The sequence below is a fragment of the Polypterus senegalus genome, chromosome 18 (assembly GCF_016835505.1).
Source record: "Polypterus senegalus isolate Bchr_013 chromosome 18, ASM1683550v1, whole genome shotgun sequence".
NCBI classification, from domain to species: domain Eukaryota; kingdom Metazoa; phylum Chordata; class Cladistia; order Polypteriformes; family Polypteridae; genus Polypterus; species Polypterus senegalus.
The window spans coordinates 65350056-65370139 of NC_053171.1; the positions used below are offsets into that span (position 1 = coordinate 65350056).

General features: G+C 38.0%; 1 protein-coding gene across 6 annotated transcripts in view; it reads left to right on the forward strand.

Annotated features, from left to right (window-relative positions):
* The window catches only part of acp7 (acid phosphatase 7, tartrate resistant (putative)), a 147702-nt gene that overhangs the window by 42323 nt on the left and 85295 nt on the right, over positions 1–20084 (forward strand). For all 6 annotated transcript variants that reach the window (XM_039742064.1, XM_039742065.1, XM_039742062.1 and 3 more), the window contains exons 4-5: positions 13376–13558; positions 19041–19066. In XM_039742064.1, the coding sequence (XP_039597998.1) occupies positions 13376–13558; positions 19041–19066 (209 nt within the window). The remainder of the gene's footprint in view (positions 1–13375; positions 13559–19040; positions 19067–20084) is intronic.

Genomic DNA, 20084 nt, shown 5'->3' on the forward strand with positions numbered 1-20084 from the left:
GGCACAAGTACTAAATTATAGAGAAACATAACAAAAATTACATAAAAACATGAAAAATAATTCAAATACAATAAAACACAAAAGCACACATTACTACATAGCAAGAACACATGTACATATGCAGTAACTAATTAATAATCTATATCTACAGCTACAGATGGCCTAGAAAATGACAATATTGTGCCTGTGTAAGCAGCTAATCACATTTCATCTTCTTTGTGTAAACTCCGCATCTGTAATCTTTTGTCTATAATTGAGACTGTTGTTATTTGTTATTTGTTACTTTGTTTGCTAAAAGAAAAAAAAAAGAACAGTTTTTGGTATGTACATTTTAAAAATTCTCTCTCTCTCTCTCTACAGTATATATATATATATATATATAAATATGCCTGGGAGGGTTTCCTCTGGGTGCTCCAGTTTCCTCCCACAGTCTAAAGATATGCAGGTTAGGTGCTTGGTGTGTGGGTGTGACCCTGTAGGTAGGATATAGCGGGTTGGATAATGGATGGATGGATATATATATATATATATATATATATATACACAGTAGATAGATAGATAGTGTGGAGACCAGCCTCGACACAGACAGGCAGACAAATACACACATGTTTATTTACAATTTAGAGTGAGTAACAGTCCCGCACACAACCCAGTGCCCCTGCACCAAACAACCTCAGTCCAGGCCTCTCAATAATGCTGTCCTCTCTTCGCTGCCTCCACTCCTCTCCTCTGAATTTCGTCCTCTTCCACCTGACTCCAGCTGACGACTGGAGAGAGGTGGCCTCTTTTATGTCCAGCCGGATGTGCTCCAGGAACCTCCCGATGACCTTCCTGTGGCACTTCCCGGTGTTGCGGAAGTGGCGCATGAGCACCCGCAGTGGCTGACCTTTTGTGGTCCGGGGGAGGCATAGTATCTCTCCCGGTCCTTCTCGGCGTCCCGGCTGGGCACAGCCCCCAGCCATCTGCCACAATATATATTATAATAATACATACTAGGGTGCTTTGGTCGCCAACCCCTGCACATGTGCTACGCGCAAGCCACTTCACTGCTCTGCCGCTTGCATATGGGGAAGCAGATGTACAATATAAACACATTTTTATTTTCACGGGAATTGTTACATATGCATAATAGACCTAACTATTTTACATTACAGCGAGTAATTAACCATAGTAAAAAATAGTAAAATGTAATAAATTGACAGAAAATTATGTTTCATGCTGCATTAGGGGTATTCGTTGTGTTATACGTTTTTGTTCTGTTAGGCTTTGAAATTAACATGTAAATACTTTTTAAATTAACACTTTTACTGTAAAACATCAGTAAAACAATATTTGGAATTAACTTTTCGTCAATATCAAATTGAATTTTGATTCTGTGCTTGGAATTACATTGTGACAACGCAACATATACCTGCCCATGAGTGAATATCGTTTCTTTCTCTCTAATAAATAAACCGAATTTTTTCAAATGTTTATCCCTGTGATTTGCTAATTGTCATAGCCAAAGCTATTGTGATGGGAAACTGTAAACATTTTAATATGAATGGCATATCAAGATCCCCTTTGGTACCTAATTTTATCCGCGGAAGATGTACTACATTACCTTTCTTGTCACCTGTTAAAATTTTACATGTCAAAATTGTTTGAACAATTTTGAATACAACTAATCTTGTCCTATTGCATAGCCCATCGCTCATACAAAAATTACGCAATAACATTATGATACATCCTTCTTTCAACAGTAATTTGGCCAGTGGAAGACCAGACGGTGTTAACGGTTGTAGATATTCTATGGGATATAAGTTGATGTTTTCATCTTCCACACAATTACCACCAACTGTTTCAGCATAGTCTATTGATACGCATTTAACCAATTTGCCGTGTAACCAATTGACAACTTTGGGGTTAATTTGTTTGACTTCATCGTTTCTTGGTGGTAGGATTGCCTGTGTACTCATTTCTTCTGTCGATATCCCTTCAGGACGAAATTCTTCAATAAGAGTTGGACATAAGTCTTCTTTTATTGGAAACCTAAAGTGAGGAAAACATAAACAATTTATAAGAGCTGAGAGCACAGGAACTGTGTCTGACAAAAGCATTCACACAAATGAGAGAATGACAGGACTTGAAAAAATCTCTTGGCAATAGTCTTGTCTCGTCTAAAGATTTTCTTTTATAATATATATAGATATATACTAATAAAAGGCAAAGCCCTCACTGACTGACTGACTCACTCACTCACTAACTCACTGACTCACTCATCACTAATTCTCCAACTTCTCATGTAGGTAGAAGGCTGAAATTTGGCAGGCTTATTCCTTACACCTTACTTACAAAAGTGGGCAGGTTTCATTTCAAAATTCTACGTGTAATGGTCATAACTGGAACCTATTTTTATCCACATACTATAATAGACTGCAGCTCGATGGCCGAGGGAGGCGGAGTTACGTCTCGCATCATCACGCCTCCCACGTAATCACGTGAACTGACTGTGAACGCAGTATGTAGAAAACAAGAAAGAGCTCCAAAGAGCGCTGAAGAAAAAACACATTACACAATTGAGAAGGCAGCAAAAGAATATGAAGCGAGTGACGCATATTCATAAGTGCAGCTACTGCAGAAACAAAGCACGGTGTAAACTGTAAGTTTAAATTAAGTTTATAGACACGCTCCCGCTGCCGTTTGTCATGCCTACGATGAATACCATATTCGCGAGATGCAAGTTTAATGAGAAGACACGAGGTATAAACGAGACTTTGGATCACTTTGTAACCGAGTTAAAATTGCTGTAGCGAGAAACTTTTAACTGCTTGGTCTTAGCTAACATTAAATAATGGCGTGGACATCGCAAGATCACACAAGAGAGCGGCTCACGTGAACTGACTCAACGCAGTATGAGTGATCACTTCGATGAATCAAACCTGTTCAAAAAACGCATTACACAATTGAGAAGGTAGGAAAAGAATATGAAGCGAGTGACGCATACAAGCATATTCATGAGTGAAGCTACTTCGGAAACAAAGCACGTTGTAAACCTAAAGTTTAAATTAAGTTCATAGACAGGCTGCCGCTAGCGTTTGTCATGCCCACGACTAATACGATATTCGCAAGATACAAGTTTAATGAGAGGACGAAGGGTATAAACGAGAGTTTTGATCATTTTGTAACTAAGTTAAAATTGCTGGTGAAGGACTGTGCTTATGCAAATTCCGAAAGACTGTGTTTTTTGGAGGGACTGACAGTTAAGGCGGGTAGGGGAGTCACGTCATCATCTCCCCTCCCATTCACCTCATTTCATTCACTTCATTTCGCTCCGAGCTGAGCTCTGCACCTGACGTGGTCTTGTGGAAGCGACTTTGTCACGCTGCCACCAAATACTCACAGAAAAATCCACAAGTTAATACACACGCTGTCTCTAGAGTTTCTCCGCACTCTGAATGTATTCCTCGCATCCCCGTTATACCCTCTGATCTCCCATTTCAATTCAAATGCCTCCAATTTCCAGTAAGGCTCTGCTTCGTGATGACAATTAATAAGTCTCAGGGACAGACCCTACAAAAGGTTGCCATTAATTTGAGGCAAGATTGCTTTTCTCCTGGACAACTATACGTTGCATTCTCAAGAGTAAGCGCGCACAGCTTCGACATACTACAACTGGAGTGCTGAACTGACAACATAGTATACAAAGAAATCCTTAACAAATAGTTATTGGTATATTTTCCTGCAGTTTAAAAAGGTTTTCTTTTCTTCTTAATAAAAATTTTAAAGCAGTACTTAGCGGCTGCGAAGCGCGGGGATTTTGCTATATACAGTATATATATAGTAGATATGTATATATATATGTATATGTAGATATGTATATATATGTAGATATGTATATATATGTATATATATGTGTGTATATATATATGTATGTGCATCTATACTAATAAAAGGCAAAGCCCTCACTCACTCACTCACTCACTCACTCACTCACTCACTCATCACTAATTCTCCAACTTCCCGTGTAGGTAGAAGGCTGAAATTTGGCAGGCTCATTCCTTACAGCTTACTTACAAAAGCTGGACAGGTTTCATTTCGAAATTCTACGCCTAATGGTCATAACTGGAAGGTATTTTTCTCCATTAACTGTAATGGAGTAGAGCTGCAAAGACGGGGCGGAGTTTCGTGTGACATCATCACGCCTCCCACGTAATCACGTGAACTGACTGTCAACGTGCGTAGAAAACCAGGAAGACCTCCAAAAAGCGCTTAAGAAAACATGCATTATATAATTGAGAAGGCAGCGAAACAATAAGAAGCGAGCGAGTGGCATATACTACCATATTCATGAGTGCTGCTACCTCGGAAAGAAAGCAAGGTGTAAACCTAAACTTTAAATTAAGTTCATAGACAGGCTACGCTGGCGTTTCACATGCCCACAGGTAATGCAGGATACAAGTTTAATGATAGGACGCAGGATATAAACGAGAGTTTTGATCACTTTGTAACTAAGTTAAAATTGTAGGTGAAGGGTGTGCTTATGCAAATTCGAGAGACTGTGTTTGTGGGGATTGACAGTTAAGGCGGTGGGGAGTCACGTCATCATCTCCCCTCCCACCTCATTTCACTCTGAGCTGAGCTCAGCTAACGCCGTCATCCAAGCAACCGTCACACTGCCACCAAATACTCACAGAAAAATCCACAAGTTAATACACATGCTGTCTCTAGAGTTTCAACACACTGAATCCTCCAGGCACTACTTACAAAAGGTCACATTGACAATCGTGTTACGTTATTTTTAAAATCTTTCCTTTTCTTAGCACAAGCACAGCTGAGAAGCTTCGATGCATGTGCTCCATAACGTTGAAAAATAATGCATTTAATCACACTTTGCATTACAAGCAAAGGGAGCTTTTGTCAATGCATGATTTCCTGGTACACCGATTACATTGATCAGCGCATCCCGATTCATTTTACCCTCGCACCACCTTAGTTTGAGAAGAAGTATGAAAAAATATGAGGTTAACACAGAAAAACAGATCACCAATTCAAGCTTTATGAATAATCGATTCGCCATCAATAATTGTTTTGGTAAAGCCATCCTCCTTCCATTTTATAATTTTTCCGCCACTAGCCATGATTAAATGAGCGGTAAAAAGTAAGCAAGCGAGGGTGACTTATTTAGGCAGGAATATATATGATAGCAACACTCATGACAATGTCAATCATGTTACGTTATTATTAAAATGTTTCCTTTTCTTTTTCATTACTTCTTTAACACACTACTTCTCGCTGCAGGCGGGTATTTTGCTATATATATAATATATGAATTACCTCCAAAGAGCGCTGAGACTTTTGATATCATGAACGTGTGTACAAAAGGGGTCTCCTGCCCAGCAAAAGTCGAGCAGCCAGCGCGTGCATAGCTGTGCCGGCCTTTGAGACGCTGACTGCGCTTCTGCCTTAAGTCAAAGTGAGCACTTTTAATTTTTTTCATCCTCCCCTGAGCTATAGCCCAGACAAGTGCAAACACGGGACCCCTTTTCTACACCACGGCAAAATAATATTAAGGCGATTCACACTTTCTTTTGCACGTATACGATTATCAGGTCCTCAGCTCGGATTATGAACACACGCATACGAGTGGAGGACTCACAGTGCCATCACAGCCGATTAATGGCGGGACGTCTCACCAGTCTACACAAGACCCACGCGACTGTCCCCAAAAGGCGATCATAACGCCAGCGAACACATCTCTCTATACTATATAAAAGAAAAAGGCAACTTTCCTTTCTTTACACCTTTTTCCTTTTATCCCAAACCAAAGCCTTTCTCTCTTAACACGGCAGAGGACACAAAATAATTTTCTTTAATTGCCGGTAAGGCACATTACCAGAGGCACAAATTTGAACGCTCACATAGAAAATGTAATTTCTATACCACAGCGTCGTGTAGCGCCTTTCAAAAGGGATCTACTACCGAGATGATCCATATACATTTTAGCTGCTGTTAGTTACTTACCTGTTTTGTTACACAGTCTTTAAAATGTAGTTTACCCAACCACTCCAGTAGTGCTCAATGTACCTGTACTTCTTAAAACGTTAATGTTTTACTGTTTAATAACTTATAGACTATATTTCATTATTTTTCCCTTGCACTCAGTGACCAAAGCTATACACACACATATAGACACATACAAACATACACACAAGTATATGTATGTGTATATATATGTATGTATGTGTATATATATATATATATCACACACACCCCTATCTAGATTATATATATATATATATACACACACACACACACACACACACACACACACACATACATACATACATACATACACACATATATATAATTTGTGTGTGTAGATATGTATATAGATATGTAGATATGAAGATATGTATGTGTATATATATATATGTATATTATATATATATGTATGTATGTGTGTGTGTGTGTGTGTATATATATATGACAGCAGCAATCCAAGCTGTGAGAAAACAGTAAAAAGGAGGCGTGTCAGACGTCGTGGTACATTTTCTGATGCAGCTACCGAAAACAACTTTGTGACGCTGCAACCAAATACACAAAACAATTACTTTGACAATCATGTTACATTATTTTTAAAATGTTTCCTTTTCTTTTTCATAACTTCTTTAACACATGACATCGCAAGCTGGTATTTTGCTATATATATATATCACAGTGACACTCATAACAGTGACAAAACAATTACATTGACAATCATGTTACGTTATTTTCAAAATGTTTCCTTTTCTTTCTCTTTCCTTCTTTAACACACTACTTCTCCGCTGCAAGCTGGTATTTTGCTATATATATATATATATATATATATATATATATATATATATATATATATATATATATATATATATATATATATATATATATAGATAGATAGATAGATAGATAGAGATATATATAGATAGATAGATATGAGAACAACACTCATATCAATGACAAAACAATTACATTAACAATCATGTTACGTTATTTTTAAAATTTTTCCTTTTCTTTTCGTACCTTCTTTAAAACACTACTTCTCCGCTGCGAAGCGCGGGTATTCTGCTAGTATGTATATATGTATATGTGTGTATGTGTATGTATGTGTGTATATGTATGTATATATATATATGTATATATGTATATTATATATATGTTTGTGTGTGTGTGTGTGTGTGTGTATATATATATATATCTATGACAGCAACACTCAGTGACAAAACAATTACATTGAGAATCATGTTACGTTATTTTTAAAATGTTTCCTTTTCTTTTTCATAACTTGTTTAACACACTACTTCTCCACTGTGAAGCACAGGTATTTTGCTAGTATACTAATAAAAGGCAAAGCCCTCACTGACTCACTCATCACTAATTCTCCTACTTCCCGTGTAGGTAGAAGGCTGAAATTTGGCTGGCTCATTCCTTACAGGTTACTTACAAAAGTTAAGTAGGTTTCATTTCGAAATTCTATGTGTAACGGTCATAACTGAATCCTACTTACGTACATATACTGTATATGTCCATAGCCTGCAGCTCGGTCACCGTGTAAGGCGGAGTTGCATCCCCCATCCCCACGCTTCCCATGAAGTTGGCTGACTGCCTATATTGCGTCCCCCATCCCCACGCCTCCCATGTAATTGGCTACCTGCCCATATAAGGCCGTTCGTCGCTCTGGTCTGTTCATTCCCTTCCTTGCTTCGCCACGGTATTCATGTCTCCTTGCTGATAACTGCTGCCTTTTTATTTAATCCATGGCTTCTCTGCTGTTTTATTGTTCGTTTATTACACTTATAGTTATTGTGTAGGTTTTTTAGACTTAGTTTATATTGTTCAGGTACCCATTTCTTTTACCGTTCCAACCGTACCCCCATTAACATGTCTATTGAGGTGATCACCATCGATCAAATAACTGTCACTTACCGAGTAGTTTCCATGCCCGGAGATGCCGCCTGCCTTTTACATTCTCTGTGTTACATATTGCATGGCCATATCAGGCTCAATCTTGATATCTGGAGGAATATTGTGTCTTATGTATTGAATGACTGGGACAGGTTCAAAGTGTGGACTGATGACGGTAGAGGAGATAATTATACTACACAGGGGCACTGTAAGAGTAAAATGCTTAAGCCTTCTCCTATGGTTCTGCATGTGAGTTGATGGCTGCCGCTGAATTGTTTGGTTGTCGCTTTCAAGTCTACTGAAATGGCCAAATATTTTACACCTTTGGAGAACCGCCAATGCCTTTTAAACATCTTAGATTCACAGGTGACGATTCAAGTAGTGGACACTTTGATGTTTATGAATGTTTCAACTCTCAAAAGCTGGATGTGAAGTTATCAATGAAACCGGTTGTATGCTTACAACGCTTGACAGATGCCGAATGTCACTTCAACACAAGTCCTGCAAATACTAACATAATTGATACAAACCATGAAACTCAAACCGATTATGACAGCAGCAATCCAAGCTGTGAGAAAACAGTAAAAAGGAGGCATGTCAGATGTCGTGGTACATTTTCTGTTGCAGCTAGACGGAAAAAACTTTGTGACGCTGCCGCCAAATACTCGCAAAAAAATCCACAAGTTAATAGACACGCTGTCCCTAAATACTCGCAGGCAAATCCACAAGTTCATAGACACGCTGCCGCTAAATACTTACAGGCAGATCCACAAGTTAATAGAGACGCTGCTGCTAAATACTCGCAGGCAATTCCAAAAGTTCAAAGACCCGCTGCCGCAAAATATTTGCAGGCAAATCCACAACTTAATACCGGGAATGCCTGTTAAACATCTTAGATTCATGAGTACTGATTTGGGTAGTGAACACTTCGATGAATGAAACCTGTTATCTTTACAACGGTTGACAAACACGGAATGTAGCTTCAACACAACACGTCCTCCAAATACGAACCTGATTGAAAGAAATAATGATAATCAAATCCTTGATGACAGTAACACTCATAAAAGTGACAAAACAATTACATTGACAATCATGTTACCTTATTTTTAAAATGTTTCCTTTTCTTTTTCATAACTTCTTTAACACACTACTTCTCCACTGCGAAGCGCAGGTATTTTGCTAGTGTATATATATAAATATACAGTGGAACCTCGAGATACGAGTTTAATTCGTTCCAGCACTGAGCTTGTATAGCGAATTTCTCGTATCTAGAACAAACTTCCCTATCTATACTAATAAAAGGCAAAGCCCTCACTCACTCACTCACTCACTCACTGACTCACTGACTCACTCACTGACTCATCACTAATTCTCCAACTTCCCGTGTGGGTGGAAGGCTGAAATTTGGCAGGTTCATTCCTTACAGCTTCCTTACAAAAGTTGGGCAGGTTTTATATCGAAATTCTACGCGTAATGGTCATAACTGGAAGCAGTTTTTCTCCATTTACTGTAATGGAGATGAGCTTCAACGCCGGGGCGGAGTTTCGTGTGACATCATCACGCCTCCCACGTAATCACGCAGTACATAGAAAACCAGGAAGAGCTCAAAAAAGCGCTTAAGAAAACATGCATTATATAATTGAGAAGGCAGCGAAACAATAAGAAGTGAGCGAGTGACATATACAACCATATTCATGAGTTCTGCTACTTCGGAAACAAAGCACGATGTAAACCTACACTTTAAATTAAGTTCATAGACAGGCTGCGCTGGCTTGTAATTTAGTGCCTGCCCATATAAGGCCGTCCGTCAGCGCAATCCAATAGCAAACTGCCACGGGTAAATATTCACGGGTGAAGGACTGTGCTTATGGAGAGGAAGATGAGATGGTCAGGGTGGTGTTTGACACAAACTCAGCAAAACTGCGAGAGAAAGTTTTAAGTGCCAGGACTAAGGTAACATTAAATACAGCCACGGACATAGCACGAGATGGCACCAGCACAGCTGGGAACCTTCGATGCATGTACACCGAGCGGCTCACGTGAACTGACGCAGTGCACAGATAAAAAGCAACAGTTCCAAAGAGCGCTGAACAAAACCGAATTACACAATTGAAAAGGCAGCAAAAATATGAAGCGCCTGATAAGCATATTCATAAATCCAGCTACTGCGGAAACAAAGCACACGGTGGAAAAAGTCAATGTCCCGCTAAAGGAAGACAGTGTAAAAACCCGTGCATGCAGTGTGTCAGGTCTCAGATAAAGAAGAAGACGAGCTGTTTATTGATGCAGTAAGAAACGAATCGATGAATGAAACCTGTCATCTTTACAACGATTGACAAACACGGAATGTAACTTGAACACAACACATCCTACAAATACGAACCTGATTGAAAGAAATAATGATAATCAAATCCTTGATGACAGCAACACTCAGTAACACTCACAAAACAAATACTGTATATTGACAGTCATGTTACGTTATTTTTAAAATGTTCCCTTTTCTTTTTCTACCTTTTTAACACACTACTTCTCGCTGCGATACGCTGGTATATATATATATGTATATATATATATCCCGCCTACATACTCGAATAATGGATACTTTATTCGCCATCAATGATTGTTTTGGTAAAGCCATACTCAGTGTATTCATTAGATGAACGGTAAAAAAGTAAGAGCGAGGGGAGGATGACTCATTGAGGCATGCAGGCTGTAGTGCGTCAACTCTATCTGAATTGCGCGATCACATTTGAAAAACATATCTTTTCAAGTTCTATTTAGTCCATATGTGTCAAACTCAAGGGCGGGCCACATCCGCCCGTGTGTAATTATATCCGCCCGAGATCATTTTATATACTGTATTATTGTTATTAAAGCCCGGTATATGAAGCGCTGGTAACACAATAAACTACAGATCCCATAATGCAGCGCTTCAGCTGCCTTGCATCAGGGTAACCTGAATGCAATTCAGAAGATACAGAAAACAGCATAATTAAATAAGAATCTGACACTTCAGCGGACGTTTTAACCCGTGCACAATCACAAAGTGATTTCAAGTGAAGCTGCTTTTATGGGAGACACAAATGCACCAGTTCACCTTGCCCCACTTTCCCTGTTGCCAAGTACTGTTAAACCAAGTCGTCACTACGGTGTTCCCAAATCGCACTTTGCTGATAAACTGAGCGCACTGCGCACTGAGTTTGCACGGCGCTTTGGTGACTTTGATGAACAAAAAAAGTCCGTCTACATGCGGCTCGAACCTTGTGCATGTTTGGTAGCACATATCTGTGTGAGAAGCTCTTCTCAGTGATAAAGACTAACAAAACAGCACACAGGAGTCGCCTCACTGATGAGCACCTGCAATCCATCCTGAGAATCTCCACAACACAGAACCTCACAGCAAACAGAAACGAACCTGTGGCCAAAAAAAGAAGCTCTAAAATGACATATGAGCAAAGAAAACTGAATGATTTGATTTGTTATTGCACGTAAGAGCGGGAGTCAACCGTTTTAACAAACAGCGTATTGCACTGATCTGAAATAGCTGTGTGTGTATATATGTAGATATGTATGTATATGTATATATATGTTTATATATGTGTGTGTGTATATATGTATATATATATATATGTATTTGTGTGTATATATGTGTGTGTATGTATGTATATGTGTGTATATATGTGTGTGTATATATGTAGATATATATGTATGTATATATGTGTATATGTATAGATATGTATATATATATATATATATGTTTATGTGTGTGTGTGTAAATATATATATATATGACAACAACACTCATCACTCACAACAGTGACAAAACAATTACATTGACAATCAGGTTACGTTATTTTCAAAATGTTTCCTTTTCTTTTCATTGCTTCTTTAACACACTACTTCTCCGCTGCGAAGCGCGGGTATTTTGCTAGTATTTATATATATGTTTATATGTATATATATGTTTATATATGTGTCTGTGTGTGTATATATATATATATATATATATATGCCAGCAACACTCATGACAATGACAAAACAATTACATTGTCAATCATGTTACGTTATTATTAAAATGTTTCCTTTTCTTTTTACTTCTCCGCTGTCAATCGCAGGTATTTTGCTATATATATATATATATATATATATATATATATATATATATATATATATATATATATATATATATATAATATAAATAGATAGATATGACAACAACACTCATATCAATGACAACACAATTACATTAACAATCATCTTACGTTATTTTTAAAATGTTTGCTTTTCTTTTTCATAACTTCTTTAACACACTACTTCTCCGCTGCGAAGCGTGGGTATTCTGCTAGTTGAAAATAATGGAAATCCAGTTAATCCGTTCTGCACCCCCAAAAATATCAACATTAAAGTCAATTTTCCTAACAAATAAAACTAATAATATATACAAGTGGAACCTTGGTTTACGAGTGTTTTGCAAGACAAGCTAAATTTTTTAATTAATTTTGACTTGATAAAACGAGCGATGTCTTGCAATACAAGTAGTATGGATACACTTTGTCTGCTGAGCGTCATGTGAGCATAACTGAGCTGATGGTTCTTCTCTCGTGCGCATCTCTCTGTCCTTATCTCTCTCACTTGCGCACGCGTCTCTCTCTCTCTCCTTATATCTCTCGCTCACTCGTGCGCGCCTCTCTCTCTCTCCTTATCTCTCTTGCTCGCTCGCGCATGCGTCTCTCTCTCTCTCCTTATCTCTCTCGCTTGCTCGCGCACACCTCTCTCTCCTTATCTCGCTCGCTTGCGCGCGCCCCTCTCTCTCTCTCTCTCTCTCTCTCTCCTCTTGAGGGCAATCATCTCCTATTCTCCATCTGCATGTCTGTGATATTTTTGGATACGCTTATACAGCGAACAGCTACATCGAAACAATGGAATCACAAACGCACAAACACATAGATCCTCACGCTGCGGGAAAACAATGAACACTGAGTGAGCTGACGGGCTGGCAGCGTCAGCTTGGGTGAACTCCCGAGTCGAGGCGGATCAGGAAACGCGTCACGCATAACCACAGCCTGGCTCGTGGCTCGTTACGCGAGCCAAAGCTCGTATTTAGATCCGAATTTTTCGCTCATACTTTCCTCTTATCTTGAATTTCTCGTATACAGAGGTGATCGTATCTAAAGGTTCCACTGTATATATATATATATATATATATATATTTTTTTTTGTGTTAAAAAGCAGTATCTGCATCCATGGACTCAAAGAGCATTGATTACTGTAGTTTAGAAATGTCTTTAATACTCAAGCTACAAAGTTAATCTATAAAATTCAAAATATTGACACAGGATTCCAGTGTTTCAGCAATATACAATGTTGAAAAGAAGCAGGGGCACCACTACAGTCAAAGAATATGTCCTATCCTACTGTATATAAAATTGTTTTTATAAATTGTTTTTCCTTACAGTTTATCACTGTGGCAGTGAGGAGGGCTGGAGTGAGATCCTCTTCTTCAACACCATTAAGGAAGGCAACAACTGGAGCCCCAGGTTTGCACTTTTTGGAGATTTGGGCAATGAAAATCCTCAGTCTTTGGCTCGGCTACAGAAGGATGCCCAGATTGGCATGTATGACTTCATTTTACACATTGGTAAGATGTCAGTTATTTTCTCAATTATGTTTTCTACATTACACAATAATATAAATGAAGCAAATGCCTTTCCTGACCCCAGAACACAGAGGAGAGGCGTTATAATGCCAAACATGATCTTGCTCCCTCAGTTGTGGAGCACAGCCAGACTCTCTTCAGTGCAGGTGGCAGAGTCCCGATGCATTAGGTGGGAGGCAATGAAGTTCTGCAGCTTCGCGACTGCAGATGTGTGAAGTTGATGCTCCATATATGAATGGTTCAGGGTGGTGTTTGAAGCATGTTCACTTACGCATATTTAGAAGGAGATTGCGATTCATGAGGGGTAAATTGCGTAGAAATGTGCATAGGCCAGGTTTTATAAATCTTTTTTTTTTTGGCGTACACAACACATTTTCCTTGTTTTTTGATGTGCACATATCAGATCCACACATAGTTTTATACATGAGGCCCCAGGAGATCAAACGTATGTCAGTTAACAAGCCAAGACAAAACCAGAAAAGCAAAGCAATCTTTTGTCAAACCAAAACAAAATCTTCATTCATAACGAGTAAACATAGAAAAAAGTTGTAATACCATTGTAACCAGAAGGAGGCACCACTAAGCCCCAAACTGCAGACACAGTAGCACCCAACACAACTCCTTTCTTAAAAATAAAGGGTTTTATTTCCTCCAATACCAACCAATAATGAACACTGTCAAAATATCCCAACAATACACAAAGTAGACAGTCTTTCTCTCCTTCTCATCTTCCAAGTGAATTCTGCCTACTGCCTCCTGAATCTGACTCCCTAAGATGAGACGGCCAGGGTTGAGGTCACAAGGGTCAAGCTGATGGGTATCAGTTACGTAAATTGTTAGAAGGTCACTTCTTATGGCTTTTTCCTGTCTCTCCTTTTGCACTAATATATTTAAAAAATTCTACTTAAATTAATTAGCTCATTTGAAATAAATTTGTTTATTTGCACAACGTGCCTGGTGTCAGCGCAGGTCAACATCCATTAAAAATTGGTCCTGACTTGCATTTATTTAATTTCAGTTTGAATAAAAAAAACTGTGTGAATTCCTATATCTCCAGATTCAAGGATGACAGCCAAATGAGAGTCCATGTAAGTCATTGATCTTTTGTCAAGCAGGTGACCTGATGCTGCCCTTTAATTGGTTGCTTTCAGATGTTTCCAGGGACGTAGTTCCCTGCACCCCAAACACTCCCACATTTATTGGCAGCAAATTAGTATTGTTTGAGGTTTTTTTTAATCTAATGTGATTCAACAATCATTGACGGACTATGTCAAGTTGACATCAATGGCTCACAGTTCACACCCAACTTTAATGTTATATAACTACAGATGAGTGATCACAACATTGATGACAACATCAGAAACTAAAGAAAATTTTGTTATTTTTTTAATGTAACACCCCTTCAGAAATTGTTCACTTGAAAAAAAGTTGATAAAGGAACTTGGACAGGACTGATCTGACTTAAGCATTCAGCAGAAGGCAAGTGATCGAGGATGAGCTTACACACTGACTTTTTCTAGCTCTTGTTATGACAAATGGTAAGCTAACTATGAATACAGAAAGGGCAGGTCTTTGTGTGTGTTATTTGCAAGGTGATCAGTTCCTGAGATTTTTAACTTCCTGAGTTTTTAATGTTATTTTATGTAAGTGATCACTTCTCCAAACCATGCATTAAAAAAGTTGAAAACGCTATGGTAGCTAAACCTGTAATGTAACAACTGTCACCTTGATAACATAGGGCCTCCCTTTACTAGGCATTCTACAGCTCCTGCAACTATAAAAATTCAAAATATTTATGACAAGTAATCACAGAAGCAATTCAATATTGTGCTAAGTAATGTTATTCATTTCATAAAATAGAAACCAAATATTAATAAGTGCAAACAACAAAAATTATTTGCATACAACCCGACAACAGACTTGGGATATTGTGATTCAGGTAGTCTGTTATTTTTGAAAGCTTTTCAAATTCAATCTGTGATACTCTTGTTCTATACTACATTGTGCAGCTGCCTTTTATTTTCTTAGTCATATTGTGCACAAAAAGAGCTTTACTCTGGCATCTGAGAATGTGAACAAACTTGTGTGCCTTAGCATCTGGTTAAATGTTAAAGAAAAATAATGATGACAGTGGCCTTGAGCTACTGTATATTATAGACATGTCCAAAATATTGTGTTTTATCATAATTTTGACAATAAATGCAATTTCTGAAATCCTCTGAGAATGATTTCCAGTATATCATGCTATTGACATTATTATACTTATAGTCAATCTGATGTAGTAACTGTACATTTTTAAATAATTCATGTTGTACTGTAGTACCAAACACCATCCTGTATAATTACAAAACATGCAAAGACTTTGTGTTTTCTTTTTATACATTATGTGTTTTATTCACTTAGTGTGCTTTAGTAATAGGCCTACTGTTTGTTAAGGTCATGCAGGTTAAGAACGTTTAACTGAGCAAGAGCTCCACAGAAAGAAAAATATTCACTTGACAGTGTTGTTCACTGTAGGCTATTATTGGTGTCTATAGTCTGGGTGTTCTCATGCCAGTTACATTTTTTTTGTTTTGTTTTTTGTCATTATTGTAAGGCCATACCCAGATGGCTGAGTCTTTGAATTTGTGTGCCTGCATCTTCCAACATTATGTGCATTACTGAGCAGGGATTTATTAGAGGATTCCCCTCGTTTGGCTGCTGGTGGTCAACTCCTATAAACCGTCTTATCTGGGTGAAATTTTATTCACCCACCAAGTTTCATGTATGCTCACCCACTAATACATTTCTGACTATGCTACTACTACTACTACTACTACTACTACTACTAATAATAATAATAATAATAATAATTCTTTACATTTATATACCGCTTTTCACACAACTTGAAGCACTCTGTGTGTAGGCAACATTACAGTTTGTGTATGTGTTTTTTCTTTACTTTTTCCTGAGCTATGAAGTGTTTTTTTAAGTTTGCTGCCACTGATATCAAGTATATCAAAATGAAAACAAAACAAAAAACGAATGTCATGAATGTGTTCAGGATCCCATCAAAGCAACTCAAAAAAATTGTTTTCAAAAAATTCTAAACAAAGTGTATTCACAACAGTATTTTAACTGTTTTTCAAATGCACTCCAATATAAATACGTGTAGACATGGGGGAGGCTAGGCAGAAAATGAACTTACACTTTTATACTTTAGACCACTCTGTATGTGTTGTATGTAAATGTGATATTCATTTTACCCTCCAGCACCCCAAACCACAACACTACATTTAGTAAATATGGCAACAACGTTACCTGCACTCACTGTACTGTTGAGAAACTGCAGGGACAAAGGGGTTAGTCACATTTACACTGTTGGTGGATACGATCATCTGGCCAAACTGAGCAGCCTTAGCTTTAGATGCCAGGCACGCAGTCCACTGGGACTTGGTGCAGACGATAACATACTTTTACAGGTGTTTTTCACAGTCTTCTAGTTATTCCTAATTCTTGAGGTGTAATTATAAATATATTCATTTTATTCAAGAAGTACTTGATTCTTGCTAATCTAATACTCAATGATGTACACACGATAGTTTATGAGCTTTTTATTTAACTTATCTGGAGCCAAATTATTTTAATGATGAGAAGACACAAGAAAGGTCACCACATCACGCTTAAAAGATGAAACGAACAACTTTTGACCTGTGGGTCTCCTAAGCCTTTATAGGGGCAGGGGGCAGTTCCACATGGAGGTAGGCAGGTGGTCCCATCTCTTGGGGAAGCACCTACAAGAGCAATGAACATAGGGGATCACGTGACATTGCACTGAATATAAACTGCATGATACTGAAATACTATATACAGAACATAATAAACATGATAGACATGTGAAACCTACTTTAAATTACACAAGGAAGGCATAAAAAAGAACTTTAACTGAAAATTAAAAAAAAACAATTCCTGACGCTTAACTTATAAATGTTCTGATGTTAAAAATGGTGTCACTCAGGGGTCAGTGTAATTTACATAAATGATCTGGACAAGACTAAAATCAATAAGCTGGTGAAGTTTGCAGAGGACACCAAGCTTGGTGAAAGGCCAGGTGATGTAGAAACAGCTAAATTATTACAGAGGGACCTGGCAGCAAACAGGCTTGGCCAGATTTGTGGCAGATGAGATTTAATGTCAGTAAATGTTAAGTGCAACATGTCAGAAGTAAAAAACAATGTTAGATTTGAATACACAATGGAGGGTCTGAAACTTGAAAGTACACCTTATGAGAAGGACCTAACAGTCACAGGGGCCACTATCAGAAACAATGAAGAAGGCTAACAGACTGTTAGGTTATATAGTGCCCCCAATGTGTGAAGTACAAGTCTAAGGAGGTTACACTTAAGTTATATAACATGCTAGTTAGGCCTCACCTGAAGTGATGTGTATGCTTATGGTCTCCAAATTACAAAAAAGACACAGCTGCACTAGAGGGAGTCCAGAGAAAGCTGATCCTGGAATGAGTTATGAGGAGAGACTGAAGGAGTTGAACCTTCAGTTTAAACAAACAGACATTAGGAGGATATGTGATTGAAGTGTTTAAAATTATGAAAGGAATTAGTACAGTGGATTTCAGTTGGGACTTTATAATAAATGCTGCAACAAGAACACGTGGGCACTGTTGGAAACTTATTAAGGGCAGACTTTGAACAAATGGTAGAGATGACCAAGTAGTGTGGTGGAGTGCAGGACTTTGGGGTCCTTCAGTTCTTGATGTTATTTTGGAAGTGAATAAGGTGGAAGGGCTTATTAGATTGAATGGCATGTTCTCATCACAATTTTTCTAATGTCTTAATTTTTAAAATAAGAAACACATAATACCACTCAGTTATTCATTTATTCTTTTCATTCACTGTCAAACCTACTTAATCCTGTTCCAAAATAAGTGCGTAGGATCTTACAATCAATACGTAGCTTACATGAAATGTTTAAAAACAGTGTAGACTGAAGAGTAAAATACAATTTTACCATCTACAGTATATAAAATTCTCAATTGTTCTTTCTGGGTGTCATTCCCGTTTTCAAACTTATTGAAGCACACGATTTAATGAGATCTACTAGTCTAGCAAAGCCAATACATTAACATTAGTTTAGCTTATAAACACAAACATTTGAATGAGTGTCTACCATTCTGTCCATTATTCTGTATTTGTGTGATACATTTTATAAAGAAAATTTTAAATAAAAATACAAAATTACATTCCATTATCAATTCTTGAATGTCTGTCTGAATTCTGCAAAAAATTCTGTTCACTGGATTAAACTGTTCATAGTGTTGATGTTTATTAAAATACCATGTTCTCTATCATGAATCTGCAGAAAAACCTTGACAACTGTTAGTTAAATTCTGCTGATAAATCAAATTTTGTTTTAACATTTACAGGGCTTCAAAACCAAAACTGATGAAGTATTCTCTGTTTTACAGGTGATTTTGCCTACGACATGGAAGAGGTATGTCTGACATTCTGAAGTTCACATTCTTAGTAGATAGTAAGCTGTTTCCTGGCCCCTCACATTTGTGCAACAATGAGCTTGGTAATCTAGACCAAAAGCGGGAAACTGGAGTCTTCATAAATCAACCCCAACCCAGAGAAATTCGGTAAATCAGAGTATGACAACCTCAAGCCTACAGTTACTGTCATGGGTAGGCCATACGATGACATATTTACTTGCATGACAGGTGACAACACAGGCAGCAGGCAGTGAAAGAACATCCTGCATTAGGTGCAGTGGCATCACTAGGGTTTAGTGTCACCCAGTACGGTAACCAAGGCCAATTAAGACCCACGCAGGACCCTGAGGAACTTGACGAACAGAGCTCCTTAGCAGAGAGTTGCTCATTCTGTTGTTAAACAATACAGTGTGTGGACACCATGTGGGTACTTTCGAGTGGGGGGCACTGGGTGACACCATTAGAAGAGAATAACAAAGAAAAAACCTTCATATTTTTGCAAAATTCTGATTTAGAGAACACTTCAGAATTATATATAGATTGTAATATTGTATCTTGATTTATTTAGAACAGTTTATGTAAGCTAAAGATCAACCGTAAGATCCTACACACCTATTTCCAAACAAGATCAGATGGGTTTGACAATGAATGAAAAGAATGAATGAATGAATGAGTGGTATCATGGGTTTCTTATTTTAAAAATCAAAACATTAGAAAAATATATGCCAAAGTATAGGAAGGAGCCCCAGGAGTGTTTCTTGACTCACTTCTGCTTAAGAAGTTATTCTCTGAAAGTCCTCAGCATTAGTGTGTTAGAGAGAGGATGTGCAGCATTGTTCATAATGACACTCTGTTTTGTCTTCTTTTTCTCCTCCACTATGACCTGCAAGGGGTCCAGTGTGTGCCCATAACTGAAGTTGCCCTTATAAGTAGCTTGTTGAATCGGTGGGCCTCTCTTGAAGTGACGTTACCAGCACACCACAGCATAGAAAGTCACACTGACTATCATAGAGATGT